We start from the raw sequence: 21,240 nt of genomic DNA, 5'->3' as shown, positions 1-21,240 counted from the left end.
ATCATTACATAAAATGATAAACGTGGATTAGCTAACACAACATGCCATTGGAACACAGGAATGATGGTTGCTGATAATGGGCCTCTGTACACCTATGTAGATATTCCATAAAAAATCTGCCGTTTCCAGCTACAATAGTCATTTAAAACATTAACAAAGTCTACACTGTATATTTGATCAATTTGATGTTATTTTAATGGACAAAAAAATTGCTTTTCTTTCAAAAACAAGGACAATTCTAAGTGACCCCAAACTTTTGAACGGTAGTGTATATAGCAAAACACTATTACTGTAGAAATGTACTGTAAAATGACAAATATTTACTGCAAAATTAACAGCAATGGCTAACAGTGTAGTTTTATGTTATCACATGTTTAACCACATGATTTCACATGAAAAGATGTTTTTGGATGACTTCACATGACATTTGAAATGTGAAAACAAGTTTATGGAATACTTCATGTGTAACGGCTGTCGTAGTCGTTCTCCTCCTCAGACGAGGAGGAGCATGGATCGGACCAAGATGCGGATTGGTAAGTATTCATGTTTTAATGGGAAAACAACAAACACTACAAAATACAACAACCAACAACCGTGACTAACCTGAAACAGTCCTGTGTGGCCCAAACACTGACACAGGAACAAACACCCACAAAACACAAGTGAAACCCTGGCTGCCTTTGTATGATTCTCAATCAGGGACAACGATTCACAGCTGTCTCTGATTGAGAATCATACCAGGCCGAACACAAAATCCCAACATAGAAAATCAAACACAAAGTCTAGGGGAGGGTCTGGGTGGGCGTCTGTCCACGGTGGCGGCTCTGGCGCTGGTCGTGGTCCCCACCCCACCATAGTCAACCCCCGCTTCCGTGGCCTCCTCCCAATATTCACCCTCCATGTCAATCCCACTATTCCAAAGGGCAGTAACAGACTGAGGGGTAGCACCTGACTGAGGGGTAGCACCTGACCGAGGGGTAGCACCGGACCGAGGGGTAGCACCGGACCGAGTGGCAGCTCCGGACCGAGTGGCAGCTCCGGACCGAGTGGCAGCTCCGGACTGTAGGGCGGCTCTGGCAGCTCCTGACTGGCTGGCGGCTCTGGCAGCTCCTGACTGGCTGGCGGCTCTGGCAGCTCCTGACTGGCTGGCGGCTCTGGCAGCTCCTGACTGGCTGGCGGCTCTGGCAGCTCCTGACTGGCTGGCGGCTCTGGCAGCTCCTGACTGGCTGGCGGCTCTGGCAGCTCCTGACTGACGGACGGCTCTAGCGGCTCCTGACTGGCGGACGGCTCTAATGGCTCGGGACAGACGGGCGGCTCTGAAGGCTCGTGGCAGACGGATGGCTCAGATGGCGCTGGGCAGACGGATGGCTCAGATGGCGCTGGGCAGACGGATGGCTCAGACGGCGCTGGGCAGACGGATGGCTCAGACGGCGCTGGGCACACGGATGGCTCAGACGGCGCTGGGCAGACGGATGGCTCAGATGGTGCTGGGCAGGCAGGCAGTTCAGACGGCGCTGGGCAGGCAGGCAGTACAGGCAGGCAGTACAGGCAGCTCAGACGGCGCTGGGCAGACGAGCAGTGCAGGCAGTTCAGACGGCGCTGGGCAGGCAGGCAGCTCAGACGGCGCTGGACAGACGAGCAGTGCAGGCGGCGTTGGGCAGACGGCCGACTCTGACCTGCTGAGGCGCACAGTAGGCCTGGTGCGTGGTGCCGGAACTGGTGGTACCGGACTGGAGACACGCACCTCAAAGCTAGTGCGGGGAGCAGGAACAGGGCACACTGGACTCTCGATGCGCACTAAAGGCCTGGTGCGTGGTACCGGCACTGGTGGCACCGGGCTGAGGGCACGCACATCAGGACGAGTACGGGGAGAAGGAACAGTGTGTACAGGGCTCTGGAGACGCACAGGTGGCTTAGTGTGTGGTGCCGGAACTGGAGGCACTGAGCTGGAGACACGCACCATAGGGAGAGTGCGTGGAGGAGGAACAGGGCTCTGGAAACGCACTGAAAGCCTGGTGCGTGGAGTAGGCACTGGTGGTACTGGGCTGGGGTGGGAAGGTGGCGCCGGATATACCGGACCGTGAAGGAGGACACGCGCTCTTGAGCACCGAGCCTCCCCAACCTTACCAGGTTGAATGGTCCCCGTAGCCCTGCCAGTGCGGCGAGGTGGAATAACCCGCACTGGGCTATGCAGGCGAACCGGGGACACCACCTGTAAGGCTGGTGCCATGTACGCCGGCCCGAGGAGACGTACTGGAGGCCAGATACGTTGGGCCGGCTTCATGACATCCGGCTCGATGCCCAACCTAGCCCTCCCAGTGCGGCAAGGTGGAATAGCCCGCACTGGGCTAAGCACGCGTACTGGGGACACCGTGCGCTCCACCGCATAACACGGTGTCTGACCAGTACGACACCCTCTCACTCCACGGTAAGCCCGGGGAGTTGGCTCAGGTATCCAACCCGGCTTCGCCACACTCCCCTTTAGCCCCCCCCCCCCCCAAGAAATTTTTGGGTGAGCCTCTCGGGCTTCCAGCCTCTCTTACGTGCTGCCTCCTCAATCCACTGCTCCTGGGCTGTGGCTGCCTCCTTCTCCTCCCGAGAGCGGCAATTCTCTCCAACCTTTGCCCAGGGTCCTTTTCCGTTCATGATTTCCTCCCATGTCCATTCCTCTTCTTTCCATTGCTGTTGTTCTTGCCTTCCTTCTCCAATCCGCTTGGTCCTGTTTTGGTGGGTGTTTCTGTAACGGCTGTCGTAGTCGTTCTCCTCCTCAGACGAGGAGGAGCATGGATCGGACCAAGATGCGGATTGGTAAGTATTCATGTTTTAATGGGAAAACAACAAACACTACAAAATACAACAACCAACAAACGTGACTAACCTGAAACAGTCCTGTGTGGCCCAAACACTGACACAGGAACAAACACCCACCAAAACACAAGTGAAACCCTGGCTGCCTTTGTATGATTCTCAATCAGGGACAACGATTCACAGCTGTCTCTGATTGAGAATCATACCAGGCCGAACACAAAATCCCAACATAGAAAATCAAACCTAGACCAACCCACCCAACTCACGCCCTGACCAACTAAAACAAATACATGACAAAGGAAAACAGGTCAGGAACGTGACATCATGTGACATTTCAGGTGATAATTAACATGTGAAAACGTGTTTTTGGAACACGTGACATTTCACACTTGAAAACATGTGTTTTTGGAACACTTCACGTGACATTTCACACGAAAACGTGTTTGTGGAACACTTCACTTAACATTTTCATGTGAAAACGTGTTTTTCAACCACCATACAGTGCATTCGGAAAGTATTCAGACCCCTTGACTTTTTCCACATGTTGTTATGTTACAGCCTCATTCGAAAATGTATTAAATTAATGTTTTTCCTCATCAATCTACACACAATATCCCATAATGAAAAAGTGAAAACAGGTTTTTATACATTTTTGCAAATTTATAAGAAATAAAAAACAAATACCTTATTTGCATAATTATTCAGACCCTTTGCTATGAGACTCGAAAATGAGCTCAGATGCATCCTGTTTGCATTGATCATCCTTGAGATGTTTCTGCAACTTGATTGGATTCAATTGATGGGACATGATTTGGAAAGGCACACACCTGTCTATATAAGGTCCCACAGTTGACAGTACATGTCAGAGCAAAAACCAAGCCATGAGGTCGAAGGAATTCTTCGTAGAGCTCCGAGACAGGATTATGTCGAGGCACAGATCTGGGGAAGGGTACCAAAAAATGTCTTCAGCATTGAAGGTCCCCAAGAACACAGTGGCCTCCATCATTCTTAAATGGAAGAACTTTGGAACGACAAAGAGACTTCCTAGAGCTGGCCGCCCGGCCAAACTGAGCAATCAGGGGAGAAGAGCCTTGGACAGGGAGGTGACCAAGAACCCGATGGTCACTCTGACAGAGCACCAGAGTTCATCTGTTGAGATGGGAGAAGCTTCCAGATGGACAACCATCTCTGCAGCACTCCACCAATCAGGCCTTTATGGTTGAGACGGAAGCCACTCCTCAAAAAAAGGTACATGACAGCCTGCTTGGTGTTTGCCAAAAGGCACCTAAAGCACTTTCAGACCATGAGAAACAAGATTCTCTGGTCTGATGAAACCAAGATTGAACTCTGTCCTGAATGCCAAGTGTCACGTCTGGAGGAAACCTGGCACCATCCCTACGGTGAAACATGGTGGCGGAAGCATCATGCTGTGGGGATGTTTTTCAGTGGCAAGGACTGGGAGACTAGTCAGGATCGAGGGAATGGTGAACGGAGCAAAGTGCAGAGCGATCCTTGATGAACACCTGCTCTAGAGCGGACCTCAGACTGGGGCGAAGGTTCACCTACCAACAGGACAATGACCCTAAGCAGTCTCTGAATTTCCTTGAGTGGCCCAGCCAGAACCCGGACTTGAACCCGATCGAACATCTCTGGAGAGACCTTGTACTGAGTAAAGGGTCTGAATACTTATGTAAATGTGATAGTCCTGTTTTTTTTTTTATACATTTGCAAACATTTCTAAAAACCAATTTTTGCTTTGTCATTATGGGGTATTGTGTGTAGATTGATCAGGGGAAAAAACTATTTAATACATTTTAGAATAAGGTTGTAACGTAACAAAATGTGGAAAAAGTCAAGAGGTCTGAATACCGTCCGAATACACTGTAGGTGATATTTTACATATGAAAACGTGTTTTTGGAACACTTCACATGTGAACACATTTTTGGAATACTTCACGTGACATTTCACATTTGAAAATATGTGTTTCTGGAACACTTCACAGGTGACATTTCACTTGTGAAAATTAGTTTTTGTAACACTTCACATTTTACATGTGAACACGTGTTTTTGGAAGGCTTCACGTGACATTTAACATGTGGAAATATGTGTTTTTGGAAAACTTCACATGTGAAAAGAAGACCCAACCTGGGATTTGAAATCACAACCTTTGCAGTGATGGTACACTGACCTCTCAGCTGCACCAGAAAGTCTGTAGCATTACCATACAATTCATTACCTATACTCTTTTGCACAGAGTGCCATCTGTACTGCTATCGGTTATTCTGACTATTCTCTCATCATTGATTTCATTGACTTATTTCAGCTATTTTAGGGTTCTGTATAGTTGTCTAATGTTGGTGGGCCATATTATTCTGTTTTAATGAGTATATTTTTAACAAAGCTGAGATTGACTTTGAAGTCCAAAGTGTAGGAATACAGGTGAAATCAGTTGTTGACACAGACATAGTGGCGTAGCAAGAAGATTGGAATGCAGTGAACTAAGAGGTTGTGACTTCCAATCCCAAGTAAAGACATGTTGAATAAAGACTGTATAAATAAACACACAATGCAGTCATGTGTGTTAAATATGTAAGTTGAAAACACTATGTTAAAAGCACTGTGTGTATCATAAAGACTCATTGAGGGCATCATCACCTGAAATCTCATGTGAGAATTTTCATCCACATGGTTATACGATCACATGTTAGGTGTTCAAAAACACATGGTTTCACATGTAAAAATCCACATAATCATGTTTTGTATTCCAAAAACACGTGCAAAACGTGTGAAAATGTCACGTGAAATCATGTAGTTTTTCCTTTAGTCTCTCTCTCTCTCTCTGTCTCTTTCCCCGCTATCTCTCTCTAGTTTAATATTTTTCTTGCATAACTGAAACTTTTAATCATTCAGGCATTTTTGTTCCTTGTTATTTATTTTTCTGAAAAAGGACAGAGAGAGAAACGAAGGGATGTGTACCAGGCAGGTAGGCAGCGAGAGAGAGAGGGAGAGAGAAAGAAGGCTTTTGTCTGGAAGCTCTGTGGATGGTAATTGACCAGTGCTGCTATCACCATCAGGGCCCGGAAGACGCTGTGTCTTACATGGAATGGTGACATACTGAACAAAAGGGGTCAAAGGTAAACCCAGCCTCAGCCAATGGCTATAAAGCTTAAAATCACTTTTTCTGTAACTACATCGCTGGCAACTGCCACATAATTCTGAGGAATATTACAAAAAATTATGACTGATCACATTACACCTCAGCTCTCTCTCTCTCTGTCACAAACTCCCCACCCTTTCATTCGTTCATCATCCCAGTAGTCTTGAACACTCTCTCGCTCTCCCTCTCTCTCCGCCACTCTCTCTCCTTCCATCTATCCTCTGACTGATGTAGAGACATTAAAGAGAAAGGGAGCGGATCTTTTACCTGCACTGATTGCTGTTAATTAATTAACAACGATGCTCACATCTGCAGACGAAGAGTGGAGAACAGCACTGCACTGCACTCTCTCCCTTTCTTTCTTTGTCAACAGACCATTTCTTCCCCTGATATAAATACACAGATGCACACAAACACGCCCTCACACACACACACATGCACGCTCACACACCTGACAAGCGGCATTGATGTCATCTAGTGCACACAAGGTGCTTTCCGTGGAGCTGACACAGCTGCCACTGTCCCTGTATCGATTGACCAGAGAGAGAGATAGGGAGAGAGAAATAGGGAGAGAGAGATCGGGACTGAAGGAAGAGCCCGGTTGGTGTGCGCTGTATTGATTATGCATTAATATGACTTAAACAGTCACTGTCCCCAGGATTTATATGGGAGCAATGCGGTGTCCAACCAGACAACAACTAGACCCGCTGGAACATGACGGACCTTTTTAGTTCCGAAGAGAGAGAGAACAACTCTCTCTCTCTCTTTCTCTCTCTCCATCTCTCTCTTTTCTCTCTCTCTCACTTTCCACCTTTCCCTTCCATGTATGTGTTGTCTTATGGAATATCACCCTCCAGGTATGGTGAGCAGAGAGTGTCTCTCCAGTAAAGAGTGGTCTTGTCCGGCGAATTGACGTCTCATCCCCATGTGAATCAAAGGCGAGCAGGAGTTCAATCTTTAATATAACATAAACCATAATGAAAAATAAACCCACAAGAATATATGTTTAAAAATGCAGGGATACATTGAGGTAGAGCCTACTTCTCACATAAAATATTAATGTTGCGCTGCCTGCCTTGGGAGGTAGATTATTTATTAGGCTATGTCGGCATATGCTAATACATATACTGCGATGTGTGGGTATTCAAAGTGAACTCTGAATTAAAAATGTATATTGCTTGTGGCCCTCACATATATACTCCTTCGTATCCAGCTCCTTGATAGCCCCCCGTACTTCACCATCGAACAGAACCCCCCTGGGGACCTGTCGTTATGTTCCCCAGTGTGAACGTCACAGGCGTTGTGATCATAGGTGTGTGTTTGATATATTTAGATATATTAGATACATTTTGATCATAGGTGTGTTTGATATATTTAGATATATTAGATACATTTTGATCATAGGTGTGTGTTTGATATATTTAGATATATTAGATACATTTTGATCATAGGTGTGTGTTTGATATATTTAGATATATTAGATACATTTTGATCATAGGTGTGTGTTTGATATATTTAGATATATTAGATACATTTTGATCATAGGTGTGTGTGATATATTTTAACTGCCTGGTTGATTTGCGCACTAGTAACTATAGGCCTTATCCCATAGAGGCTAGGGATGTGACAAATTGGAAGAAGAAAAAAAAGGTTTTCCATTAAAACAATAAGAACATTTTATAAAATTCCATGTCAAATCCTATTGCGTGGTACGACCGCTGGGGAGCAATGAAGTTTCTAGCCCACGCGCAATTTAGATTTGGTCCACTAGATGGCAGCAGTGTATGTGCAAAGTTTTAGACTGATCCAATGAACCATTGTATTTATGTTCAAAATGTTGTATCAAGACTGCCCAAATGTGCCTAATTGGGTTATTAATAACTTTTCAAGTTCATAACTGTGCACTCTCCTCAAACAATAGCATGATATTATTTCACTGTAATAGCTACTGTAAATTGGACAGTGGAGTTAGATTAACAAGAATTTAAGCTTTCTGCCAATATCAGATATGTCTATTTCCTGGGAAATGTTCTTGTTAATTAAAATGTCATGCTAATCACATTAGCGCACATTAGCTCAACCGTCCCGAGGGTGGGATACTGATCTGTAGAGATCCTTAAGAGGATTCACTTTGACTCCAGTGTTCCTTCCATTTTTAATGTGCATTAGCGACTCACAACAAAAAATATACCTAGCCAAGTGATCACAGTTCTACCTACATTCTATTTTCCCCTGTTATTTGTCTTGCACTCCATTTCGAACTGACCGCTCCCTACACACAGCTCCCATTAGGCCTATAGAAATTACTGCCTATAAAAACATATCTAACTGATGGGATACACAAACAAAACTGCGGACAAGCTACATTCCTTGCCAAATCATGACAGTTTATCACTAATTCAAAATGTACTGGTTGATTAAATCAGGGAAATATGTGTTCCAACTACGAGCTGCAGCTTTGGAATAATAAATGTGTCTCCTCTATTTTAGGCTTTTTGCTAATGGTCTCCAACAGGTCGATCGCTAGCTACCCGTAGCTCGCAGCCCACCTATGAGTAGCTCGCCAACCAATTCTGAAAGTACATGCAATCTTCAAGTGTTACAACACAAACTGTCAAAAACAAATCTCACAAGTATCAGAGCCAATTAATGCTTGATCCGACTATGTCGTCAGAGGCACCATATGAATGGTGGGATGCAATTGCAAGTCTCCGAAAGGCACGCAGAGGCCAAATTGAGCTCCGTACTGCATCGCTGTGCACCTCTCAAATTTTTTAACAATGCAGAACACAAACTCACTTCCTTGACATCTTTCTTCACAACAGCTCTGCGCTGCTCGGTGATGCGCAAGAAGTATGAATGCCCTGACTTCTGCAGAGGCCATATCACCATAAATGCTGCACGGCCAATGCAGATGTCGGATTGATCGTGCAGTGCCTTCCAGACACCTCAAGCTCCAGCTCCTATCTAATCAAGGCTTCAAGCTCCAATCAAAGTTGACATTATCCCACCCCTGGTTAGCCACTATTCGGTTAAAAATCCAAACCTAACACAATATATGCCAATACATTTCCAGCATTATTGCCCCTGTCTGTCTGTGTGGTGCGCGCTTTTGTCTATCACTATGTGTGTAGCCAGCCAGTTGATGTGATTACCATCTTGTGGGTTGACAGAAATACTAAGTGTTAACTGAGAAGTAGGCTTACAGTTAAGTCGGAAATTTACATACACTGAGGTAGGAGTCATTAAAACTTGTTTTTCAACCACTCCACAAATGTACTGTTAACAAACTATAGTTTTGGCAAGTCGGTTAGGACATCTACTTTGTGCATGACACAAGTAATTTTTCCAACAATTATTTACAGACAGATTATTTCACTTATAATTCACTGTATCACAATTCCAGTGTGTCAGAAGTTTACATACACAAAGTTTACTGTGCCTTTAAACAGCTTGGAAAATTCCAGAAAATGATGTCATGGCTTTAGAAGCTTCTGATAGGCGTGCCTGTGGATGTATTTCAAGGCCTACCTTCAAACTCAGTGCCTCTTTGCTTGACATCATGGGAAAATCAAAAGAAATCAGCCAAGACCTCAGAAAAAAAATTGTGGACCTCCACAAGTCTGGTTCATCCTTGGGAGCAATTTCCAAACGCCTGAAGATACCACGTTCATCTGTACAAACAATAGTACACAAGTATAAACACCATGGGACCACGCAGCCATCATACCGCTCAGGAAGGAGACGCGTTCTGTCTCCTAGAGATGAACGTACTTTGATGCGAAAAGTGCAAATCAATCCCAGAACAACAGCAAAGGACCTTGTGAAACTGCTGGAGGAAACAGGTACAAAAGTATCTATATCGACATAACCTGAAAGGCCACTCAGCAAGGAAGAAGCCACTGCTCCAAAACCGCCATAAAAAAAACAGACTACGGTTTGCAACTGCACATGGGAACAAAGATTGTACTTTTTGGAGAAATGTCCTCAGGTCTGATGAAACAAAAATAGAACTGTTTGGCCAGAATGACCATCGTTATTTTGGGAAGAAAAAGGGGGAGGCTTGCAAGCCGAAGAACACCATCCCAACCGTGAAGCACGGGGGTGGCAGCATCATGTTGTGGGGGTGCTTTGCTGCAGGAGGGACTGGTGCACTTCACAAAATAGATGGCATCATGAGGCAGGAAATTATGTGGATATATTGACGCAACATCTCAAGACATCAGTCAGGAAGTTAAAAATTGGTCGCAGATGGGTCTTCCAAATGGACAATGACTCCAAGCATACTTCCAAAGTAGTGGCAAAATGGATTAAGAACAACAAAGTCAAGGTATTGGAATGGCCATCACAAAGCCCTGACCTCAATCCTGTAGAAAATTTGTGGGCAGAACTGAAAAAGTGTGTGCGAGCAAGGAGGCCTACAAACCTGATTCAGTTTCACCATCTCTGTCAGGAGGAATGGGCCAAAATTCACCCAACTTATTGTGGGAAGCTTGTGGAAGCCTACAAGAAATGTTTGACCCAAGTTAAACAATTTAAAGGCAATGCTACCAAATACTAATTGAGTGTATGTAAACTTCTGACCCACTGAGAATGTGATGAAATAAATAAAAGCTGAAATAAATCATTCTCTCTACTATTATTCTGACATTTCACATTCTTAAAATAAAGTGGTGATCCTAACTGACCTAAGACAGGGAATTTTTACTAGGATTAAAAGTCAGGACTTGTCAAAAACAGAATTTAAATGTATTTGGCTAAGGTGTATGTAAACTTCCAACTTCAACTGTATCTGGCAGTACAGTATATCATGAGTAAGTATTTCATTTGTACCTACACTGAACAAAAATATAAATTCACCATGTAAGGTGTTGGTCCCGTGTTTCCTGAGCACAAATAAAAGATCACAGAAATGTTCCATACGTACAAAAAGCGTATTTCTCTCAAATGTTGAGCTTTTCTTTTTTTGCCAAGATAATCCATCCACCTGACAGGTGTGGCATATCAAGAAGCTGATTAAATAGCACGATCATTACAAAGGTGCAACTTGTGCTGGGGACAATAAAAGGTCACTCTAAAATGTGCAGTTTTGTCACACAACGCAATGCCACAGATGTCTCAAGTTTTGAGGGAGTGTGCAATTGGCAAGCTGCCTCCAACGTTGTTTTAGAGAATTGTCTATTGCGTCGTGTGGGCAAGCTGTTTGCTGATGTCAACGTTGTGAACAGAGTGCCCCATGGTGGCGGTGGGGTTCGTAAGCTACGGACAACAAACACAATTGCATTTTATCGATGGCAATTTGAATGCACAGAGATACCGTGACGAGATCCTGAGGCCCATTGTTGTTCCATTCATCTGCCGCCATCACCTCATGTGTCAGCATGGTAGTGCACAGCCCCATTTCACAAGGATCTGTACACAATTCCTGGAAGCAGAAAATGTCCCAGTTCTTCCATGGCCTGCATACTCAGACATGTCACCCATTGAGCATGTTTGGGACGCTCTGGATCAACGTGCACGACAGTGTGTTCCAGTTCCCGCCAATATCCAGCAAGTCTATGCGAAGGAGATTTGTTGTCCTGCATGAGCAAGTAGTGGTCACACCAGATACTGACTGGTTTTCTGATCCATACCCCTTCCTTTTTTGAATGTATCTGTGACCAACAGATGCATATCTGTATTCCCAGTCATGTGAAATCCATAGATTAGGGCCTAATGAATGTATTTAAATTGACTGGTTTCCTTATATGAACTGTAACTCAGTAAAATATTTGAAATGGTTGCATGTTGCGTTTATATTTTGGTTCAGTGTATTTTAATTGTTATTTGCAAACTTTGCCATGAAATGAGCAGCAGCAGTACAGAACCATTACTGGACCGGCACATTAGACGGCCCATTCCTCACTCGCTAGATGCACAATTAAAGGGGAATTACACAACAAAACAATTGTTATCTTTCTTCCAGACCCCCCGAAAATATTGTCTTCGGATGTGATTTAAGCATTGACATGAACTCAGAACATAGAATTTAGTTGTTTCTCTATTAACAAAATCGGAAGCCAGGAAAAATAAAACGGATAAAACATAATTTGGAAAAATAAAAATCACAGATTTTATAGGGCCCCCCTTTAGAGTTGTTTATTAACCATTATTTTACTAGGTATATTGACAGAAAACAGTGCACTACTTTGTCTTCTACACTAAGGACACAGGGAATAGTTGCAGGGGAGTGGAGAAGATAAGAATGCGCCTATTTGAAAGCAAGAAAAAAATGAGTAGCTCTCCACGTTTCATATTTTTTAAGTAGCTCTCATGCTAGAAAAGGTTGGCGAGCCTGTGCTATAATGTACCATTCAGAATAGGTTACACCCCTAAACCTAGGCAGGTTCCAGAATGAAATATTCAACAAAAAAACATTATTTTGATGAAGGCAAATTGCATATTCATTAGTCTAGGGGTCTACTTTCATGTTTCATGTATAACAAAAGCCTGCCCACCAAATTTAAGCTCACAAATCAAACACAAGGCAAAAGAAAACACACACCAAATGCGGCTATCTACTGATTAAAAAGGGAAGAATTTTTGCTTTCTTATGCTGTTAACTACATGTCTCAACTCCCATTATAAAGAGAATAACACCCTGTTGAAACAATAGTAAACTGTGAACAGTGACATTGATGAGAAAGACGCACCTCTTTCAGTAGCGCCAGACGTGGTTCAAGTAGTGCTTCATTTAGCAAAATACCCCGTAACTCAAGTAGGCTGTTGACAATGTGGTGTAAAGTACTTAAGTAAAAATATCTGTACTTTACTATTTATATTTTTGACAACTTTTACTTTTACTTCACTACATTCCTAAAGAAAATAATGTACTTTTTACTACATACATTTTTCCTAAAATTAAAAAAAAATCCTAAAATATAAATAGTAAAGTACAGATACCCCAAAAAACTACTTAAGTAGTACTTTAAAGAATTTTTACTTATGTACTTTACATGTACATACTGTATCTACCTCAATTACCTCGTACTCCTACACATCGACTTGGTACTTACCCCATGTATATAGCCAAGTTATCATTGTGTATTTATTCCTCATGTTATTATTTTTCTATTATTTCTCTCTCTGCATTGTTGGGAGGAGCCCGTAAGTAAGAAAACACCTGTTGTTTACAAAGCAAGTGACATGTTTTTTTTTATAAAAACACGTTCTAAATATGCTTTATGAGTAGTGAATGAACCTAGGGTGGCAACACATACATTCTAAGTGTTTTTCTAAGTGTTTTTACTTCATCCAAAAGTTGGAATAATATAGTGGGCACTTTGAATGCAGTGTTGGTTGACATGACAACATGTGACAGGGTAGGAACCAAAGTGTTGGTCTGTGTCCCAGTGGACCCTAATTAGATGTTACATTAATTGTTTTCTCTTACTTGATGTAGTGTAGCTTTAATATAGACCAAATATTCATGCTCCACCTATTCCTCTCTGATTTAGAATATACTGTTGCACAAACAACATGCTGATCTAGGCCTACAACAGAGGGGTATAGTATGAAGCAGGTTTGAGGAATTAGTGAAGTAACTTTGGTCAACTCTTGAGTTCAACCAGAGATTATATATTATATTGACCAGATACTCTAGTAGCCGCTCTAACAATTAAAATAAATCTCTTCAAAAATAGAAGACATTCGGAAGGAGGCAAGATCAAGTGGGACCATTCCAGCCAATGAGAGGGCAGATACATGCACAACGGTTTTGACTAGTTACCACAGCCACAAAGTCAAAATGGTCTATATTGTAAAAATTCAGAAAAACAAAACATTTATTTTTGGTCTGAATGTAAAGTTAAGGTTAGCAGTGAGGTAAAGGTTAGGGTTAGGTTTAGAATTACATTTCAAAAAGAGGAATTGCATAAATAGGCGGTGTTTATGACTTTGTGGCTGTGGTAACTAGTGACGACTAGGCACAACTCCGATATAAAATGTTTTTTCTCCAAGTTGCCAGTATGTCACGTGTCCTACTTATATCAGAACACTTGTAACAACCTAATCATTACGAAAATAAGCCAATTGACCCTTAATTACCTCCATATAAAAACTCCTCCTGCTGGAGAAAGCAGATTTTGGTCTCAGTTACAATATCCCTCTTGCTTCGCCTTTTCCTTTCTGGATCAACGATAACGGGTCATACGAAAGTGGCTCACCTTTAGACAGGCATATTTCTATGGCAACGAATCCTTCAGAACTACCCTGTTCCGGGGCAGGCTAACTCACGGCTACCTCCATTTACCCTGCATGAAATCACTGAGCCGTGATTTAAGGAACGTGAAGCTGGTTATAAAACCCTGAATAGATCTAGCTTGCTTTGTAGAATACTCCTCGGCACTGGTACCAGGCTGTATCAACTAGCTACAGGCTAGCTATCAAGCTAACTATAGATTAACATTAGTGGTTACCACAATTTATTTTAGCTACAACTTGCTAAGAAAATCCAAACTAGCTAGGTGTTTGCAGACAGTAAGATACAGAAACGAATTGTGTAATTATAGAATGGATATATATATATATATATATATATATTAATACGCAAAGTGGAAAGCAGCATTGTTATCACCAACATATTGTTGCATCTGCGGCATTGACCATGCAGACTATCACTGCAAGTGAAAGGCAAGTGGTTGTGACCGGTTAAGTGAAAGGGTGCTGGGCTTGGTGTGTGTGGAAGGAGACAGGAGAGCAATGACTCAAGTAGCAAACAAATAAACTATAAAAACAGACATTACACACGGCAGAGTAGCGTAACACATTTAACAAACCAAACTTTGAAATACCCTTATACAAGGTAGAGTAAAAACCCAAACTGGTCCGTGCATCAGTACCAGTATATAGTAAAATACGGTATACCACCTGAAGTGAGAGTGTGCTTATGATTATTTAAAAGTCAAGGATTTCTCTAAATGATAGCTTGAGAGGAGAGGATTAGCATAAGGGTAGGGGTTGAGGGTCAGGGTTGAACTGGGAGGTGGACATGAAGCTAGGGTTGTGGTTGAGGCTTGGGTTTTGGTTGAACACTAACCCTAGCATTTCAAGCTCATTAAAACACCCAACACTGCCACTCAGAGGGAAAAACGTTTCTTATACTTTTCACTCTGCATTGTCAGAGAATCTTCCAACCACAACTTCAGCATTTCACCTGTAAGTAAACACAGGACTATTTTACTCCAATAGAAAAATATTAGAGTAAATTCAGAGTTAAAGCTAACAGCTCTACTGGTAGGTAGTACAACACGTAGACCCCATTGCTAACCACCCCGTACAGACAGTGATATCTCCCTGTGTGAGTGATGTGGTCAGCTCATTTTAGCTGCCATCTTTCTCTATGCATTTATGCTGCACTTGGGAGATTCCCTGGCTCCGGCATCTGCTGATTACCCCTACACACTAATCTATTCTCATAGCTTATTTATACTCGGTTCACTCTACCCCGCGGGTAAAAGCTTTTTAAATCACTTATCTTCATCAAGGGAAGAGAGAAGGAGAGAGTGAGACAAGGAGGAGGGGAGGGAAAAAAGACTACTGGTGTTACCTTTTCTTCCATTTTTTATGCTTGTATTTTGCAGCTCATTCTTGCTAGTGGCTAAATGGCTGGACGCCAGAGATACTGAGGTGAGGGTGTACGGGTTGTGTGTGTGTGGGGGGGGAGGGGGTTAGTGTAATGCTGACAGTGTGTTTGTGAAGTGTGTGTGTGTTGAACAGGAGGAGTGCTGGGATTGAGCCAAGACAGGCCAGGATAGGACAGGGAATTGGTCAGGATCAAACACAGAGCTGCTTTACCAATCCGAGCCACAAGAGGGCAGAAGAAGACCTCTGCAAAACCAGGAGCCTATAGAAATTATTCAATGGTTTTACTGTCGCAAAAAAGTTATGACATTTCAAAATTGCTCTTATTTCTGTGTGTGTGTGCATGACTACTGCATGCATATGTGCATATGTGCCTGTGTGTGCATGTGTGCATAGAGAATGAGAGAGAGAGAGAGAGAGATAGAGAGAGAGAGAGAGAGAGAGAGAGAGAGAGAGAGAGAGAGAGAGAGAGAGAGAGAGAGAGAGAGGGACACAGACAGAGAGAGGGAGGAGAGAGAAAGTAGTAACTAAGAAAGACAGAGGCATAATATTTGCTGTCTACAGGTTGGTTCTGGGTTTGGGTTGGTGTGCTTTGTTCTCCCAAGCACATTCCACTGTGTCCACCGAGAAAGTTTGGCAGGTACACACCATCAAATAGCCAGGAGAAATAGAGACACACCCTATACAATACAGGCACACACACACAACTAAACAAGCATGCAAAACCACCATATGTCTCATGTACCCTATCACTCAAACAACAGATCATTATTTATTTGTCTTTTTAATGAATATGGTCCATATACATACTCAACTTGATCGTATCAAAACTACTTTAAACAATGCATAGTGGCTGAACAGCCTTAGTCAACAGTCTATTATAGAAAACATGTATGTCTGCAGGCACTAAAACATTTCCTGGCAATTCTGGTCTCGGCTAAGTATTTCCTGGAATCTAATTCCAAACCAAATTCAATATCTGGCCTTTCTCCCTAGATCATTTTTTCATGTGATGGTTTGGTTTGAAAAGAGGCCCTTCAGAACCATGAGGGAAAGTCAACTAAGACCCATGGATAGTTGGTAGAGCATGGTGCTTGCAATGAAAGCGTTGTGGGTTTGACTCCCACGGTGGACCAGTATGAAAATGTATGCACTCATTACTGTAAGTAGTTCTGGATAAGATCGTCTACTAAAATATACATTTTAAAAATGTGTGAGGGTTTGGTTTGCACAAGGACCGAACTAGGACCCATTGATAGGGTATATGGGTTTGGTTTGTAACGGGGCCCAACTAGGACATAGGTTGTGAGGGTTTGTTTTGGTTTGGAACAAGGCCCATCTAGGACACAGGGATAGGGTGTGGGGGTTTGGTTTTGAACAGGGCCCAACTAGGATGCAGGGATAGTGTGTGGGGGTTTAGTTTGGAATGGGGCCTTGGCCTTGGAGGCTAACAGTGAGCTCTAGGGATGTCAACTCGTATAAAAAATAATATTTATGAAACCCCCCTGGACATTTTCAATGACTCGAGGTTTCATGGAAAGTGAATACTGGCTTGTGGCAAAATATTTTGTTTAAGATATTCATATTTTGGTAGATATTTTCTACACCACTGAGGTCTAACACATTACACTTCACAATACATTATATAAAAAAAACTAAAAACATAGTATATATCAAATACTTTGCACAACTCAATAATATATATATTGATTGTTGCTCAAATCTAAACAGCACCATTGAACAGTTAAAGCACCGTGTATTATTATTGTATATGTAACTGATTTTGCCCTATGCGATTATCATTTCCATTATTGCTAAACCGATATTGTATCTTCAGTAAAGCTGAGTCTATTGTTGTATTATGGAGGCTGGGTTACATCCACACTGGACCAATGTTGTCAATATTGGCGCTGGGTTTTTTATTCAAATATTCAAAGGGCAACCCCACCCTAGTACAATAACTCCACAGACAGGGCTGACTACAGTCTACAAATGTCAGACAGACAACACTGCAGAAATGGAGTGACCTTTTCTATCTGAATGGAAAGTGGTTTGCTTACAGGTTTTGAATGTCCACAGTCACTGAACTGTGGACATTCTCATTCACTTGTCTCATTCACTTCTAGCACCTGTTGCTTTATCTAGTCCAGGTTGTATGAAATGTTTTATGATATATGAAGTATACCTGTGTAGTTCATCCAGTCAGGGAATAAAGCCTGAATAACAAGATATAAAGTGCTCCATCTCCTGTTACCTGTGAATTAGTCCTTTTTGGAAGTTTTATCTGGGTAAGCCCTATCACTACTTGTTTTAGGATATGTTTACAGTGTAATTTAATAGCAATCTTTGTGTAATTCAAAAAGATGATCTATCGCTACATCTACATTTGAAAGCTATGAGGGGTGCTCTTAACCTAACATATGGTTTATCTGAGTGCAAACTTGGTAAGAATTATAATACTTTCCCTCACACAAAATACATAATTCATGAAATGGCCTCCATCCCAAATGGCACCCTATTCCCTATTTAGTGCACTAATTTTCATCAGGCTCCATAGGGTTCTGGTCAAAAGTAGTGCAAAATATAGGGAATAGGGTGCCATTTGGGATGTACACTTAGTGCTGCCGGGGGACATGGAGTACTTTTTAAGGTTTACTGGCCAATGGGACATCAGTACAGCTATGTGATGGCTGCAGATGCAGGACACTTCTTCACACCCTCAAGGCACTTTAAACTCAACAACACAACAGTGACAATCTTGAATTCATTTTGTTTGGTTTCCTGACAAAACATCCAAAAGATCCTCAATCTTTATCGGACTGTGTGTGCAACATGTTTTTGCCAGATTAAGACTTGGCTTGGTTTACTTATCAAAATATATATTTTGCTATCTGGATTATGTTATATAAAATACATTTATTAAAAAACACAATAAGAAAATTAAGGAGATATTCTACTATGAACTGTGAACCAATCACTCTTCTGATTTTATCTCCATCTCGTTTCACACGTCCATAATATCACACAAGCCCACAACCCTGTCCGCATCTCAAATAGCACCCTATTCTCCCCTATATAGTACACTACTTTTGACCAGGGTCCATATGGCTCTGCTCAAAAGTAGAGCACTATATAGGGAAAAGGGTGCCACCTGGGACATAGACCCAACCGTCCCCCTACCCTTCACTCTTTGGCTTGATGAGGTGTCCATTGAAAGTGACGTAGGTATCAAAGTCATCGCTGAAGATGGCGTTCTCTCTCTCCCCTTTGAACAGCCTGACCCACACCTGGTCCTCTCTCTCCAGCTCTAGCATCAGGCTCTGGCTCTGCATGATGCTCCGGTCACTGGGCTGAGCGTACAGGATCACCACCTCCCTCTCGTTATGCATCACGTGCACATACGTCTCCTTCTGGTTCCACGTGTGCACGTTCAGGCTGAAGTAGTAGACCCCTGGTACGTAGCAGTAGAACTTGCCGGTGAACATGTTGAAGTGGCCGTAGAGGTTGACGAGCTCGGTGTCGAACACTAAGGTCTGGTAGTAGTCGTTGGAGTGGATGGCCTTCTTGCGGCCCACAGAGAAAGCAGCGTACTGGGCCTTGCAGGGTTCACCCGGGGTCCCTATGCTCCCTTTGGTGCCCCTGATGCCGTTGGGCCCTCGGGGGCCGGACTGGCCAGACTTACCGGATTTACCGTAGGGTCCTCGCTGGCCGCTGTCCCCCTTCTCACCTGGAGGAGGAAGAAGTAGAAATGTTAGTAAAACTCCAGTACATGCAACTTTTCAAGGCAATAAGAAGAGAATACCTCAGGTATTGGATGCAGTCAAAGGTCATGGTTTAAGGTCAGACTACAGATAAATGATTGTGTTTGTGTCTGACACAGATTTACCCACTGCTTTGCATAGCTAGTGGTCATTCACCATAACAGTTACAGTACCACATCTGTTTTCACATTCTCAGCATCCAAGATGTATAACGTGGCAGATACAAATACCCACAGCTGTTGTCCCCTCTTCTAACCCACTGGTTCCCAAACATGTTTTCGCCCAAAGCCTTTAATCAACTCATCATTATCCCCCAAGACACAACTTGAGTCCCAAATTACACCTTATTCCTTACGTAGTGCCCTTATTTTGACCAGGGCCCATAAGCACTATGTATGCAATAGGGTGCCATTTGGAATGCAGACACAGTCCAGTCTTAAAGCTGAGACCCAGTAAAACGTTTCACAACCCACCAGTGAGTCCTAACCCACTACTTTTCCTAACCCTGGGGAACAATTTACTAACCCACAAACCCAAAGTGTTTGTCCCCTCTCATCTTTGTGGAGAGTCACCAAGCTCATCCTGCTTGCCAAAGACCCTGCATGCCTGTGTGGTTTAGCCTGACCCTGAACTGATCTTGGCAGAGACATTATTCTGGTTAGAAAGGTATGAGAGGCTCGCTGACTCTCGAAAGCCTTGTGTGTAGTTGCTAGTTACGAGCTTCAGTTGCTAACTTCAGACCCATTTGCTATTCGGCCCTTTACCTTTAAGGCAAATTAACCAATCTGCTTTCTGCTACACTGGACCACTCATTTGATGTTCTTGTGCAACTCATTAAATGGAAAGTGCTTTCCCCCAGTGATTCAGGTTCTCCAAACGGTTGAAGTTAAGTTCAAGTTAATTGCGTCCACCAACCATCTCTCCTCAGAAATTGAGCCTGGGAACAAGGTTAAGTTTAAGTACGTAAGTTCAAGTTACTTAACTTGAACTTAACTTAATGTGGTAGTCAGTAGTAGTGCAGGTGAGCCACCTACCTTTGAGGATGGTGATGTTGATCTGTGGCACCGCTTGGTACTGTGGGTACTGTTGTGGGTAGTGGGGGTTGGAATAATGAGGGGGCTGCTCTCCAGGGTCACAACACCGCCGACAGTCTTTACCCCTCACCTCACTACCAGGGGCCATAGAAACAATGTCAATGGATACATCCCAAATGGCAACCTATTCCCTATTTTGTGCAATACTTTTGGCCCATATAGGGACCCTGGTCAATAGTAGTGCACTATATAGAGAATAGGGTGCCATTCAGAGGGGTAGTATGTAGGAGTAGTATGCAGTAGTACCTGACATCTCTGTGGTAGACCCTGGTGTTTGTCCTAGGGTCTATCCTAGGGTCTGTCCTGGGGTCTGTTGTCTCACTGTCCCTGTCTCTGTTCTGGTCTTGTTCCTGGTTGTAGGGGGTCCGGTAGGGTTCACCTGAGACCACCAACAGGAGCAGTACCACCCACGCACACAGGGCAGAGGGCGGCTGCCCACCCCGCACTGTCATCTTCGGAAAACAGGAAGTGACATCAGTCATAATCAGGAAGTTATTGAGCTCATATGGTAAGGAACTTCATATCTTCTCCAATGTACTTTGAGAAGGAGATGAGGAGAGAGGACACAGGAAATCAAGGAGATACAATTGAGATTCATCCATAGATTTTGTTAATGGTTGTTCTGCACTTTAGTTTTGCTATGAATAGACCTCTTTCTTTCTTTCTTTAGGACAGTGATTACTACATAATCGGTGAAGTTGGGGACAGACCCAGTGTCTCTGGAGACAGAGTGGTTGGCCTGCTACATAATGTGTTTGTGGGATAAACCAAACTCCTATATTCTCATCTGTTTTCACT

At 43.2% G+C, this 21,240-nt stretch overlaps 1 protein-coding gene across 1 annotated transcript; it reads right to left on the bottom strand.

The window, feature by feature from the left end:
• Window positions 1-18,763: 18,763 nt before the first annotated feature.
• On the bottom strand, window positions 18,764-20,894 carry c1qtnf1 (C1q and TNF related 1). Its single transcript, XM_038990867.1, has 3 exons — window positions 20,689-20,894; window positions 20,383-20,516; window positions 18,764-19,314 (listed from the first exon to the last, which is right to left on the bottom strand). The coding sequence occupies exons 1-3, from the start codon at window positions 20,892-20,894 to the stop codon at window positions 18,764-18,766; spliced, it is 891 nt and encodes a 296-aa protein (XP_038846795.1).
• Window positions 20,895-21,240: the final 346 nt, after the last annotated feature.

The sequence above is a fragment of the Salvelinus namaycush genome, chromosome 4 (assembly GCF_016432855.1).
Source record: "Salvelinus namaycush isolate Seneca chromosome 4, SaNama_1.0, whole genome shotgun sequence".
NCBI lineage: Eukaryota > Metazoa > Chordata > Actinopteri > Salmoniformes > Salmonidae > Salvelinus > Salvelinus namaycush.
The sequence above is the reverse complement of the archived record's forward strand: the minus strand, read 5'-3'. Positions and strand labels throughout refer to the sequence as shown.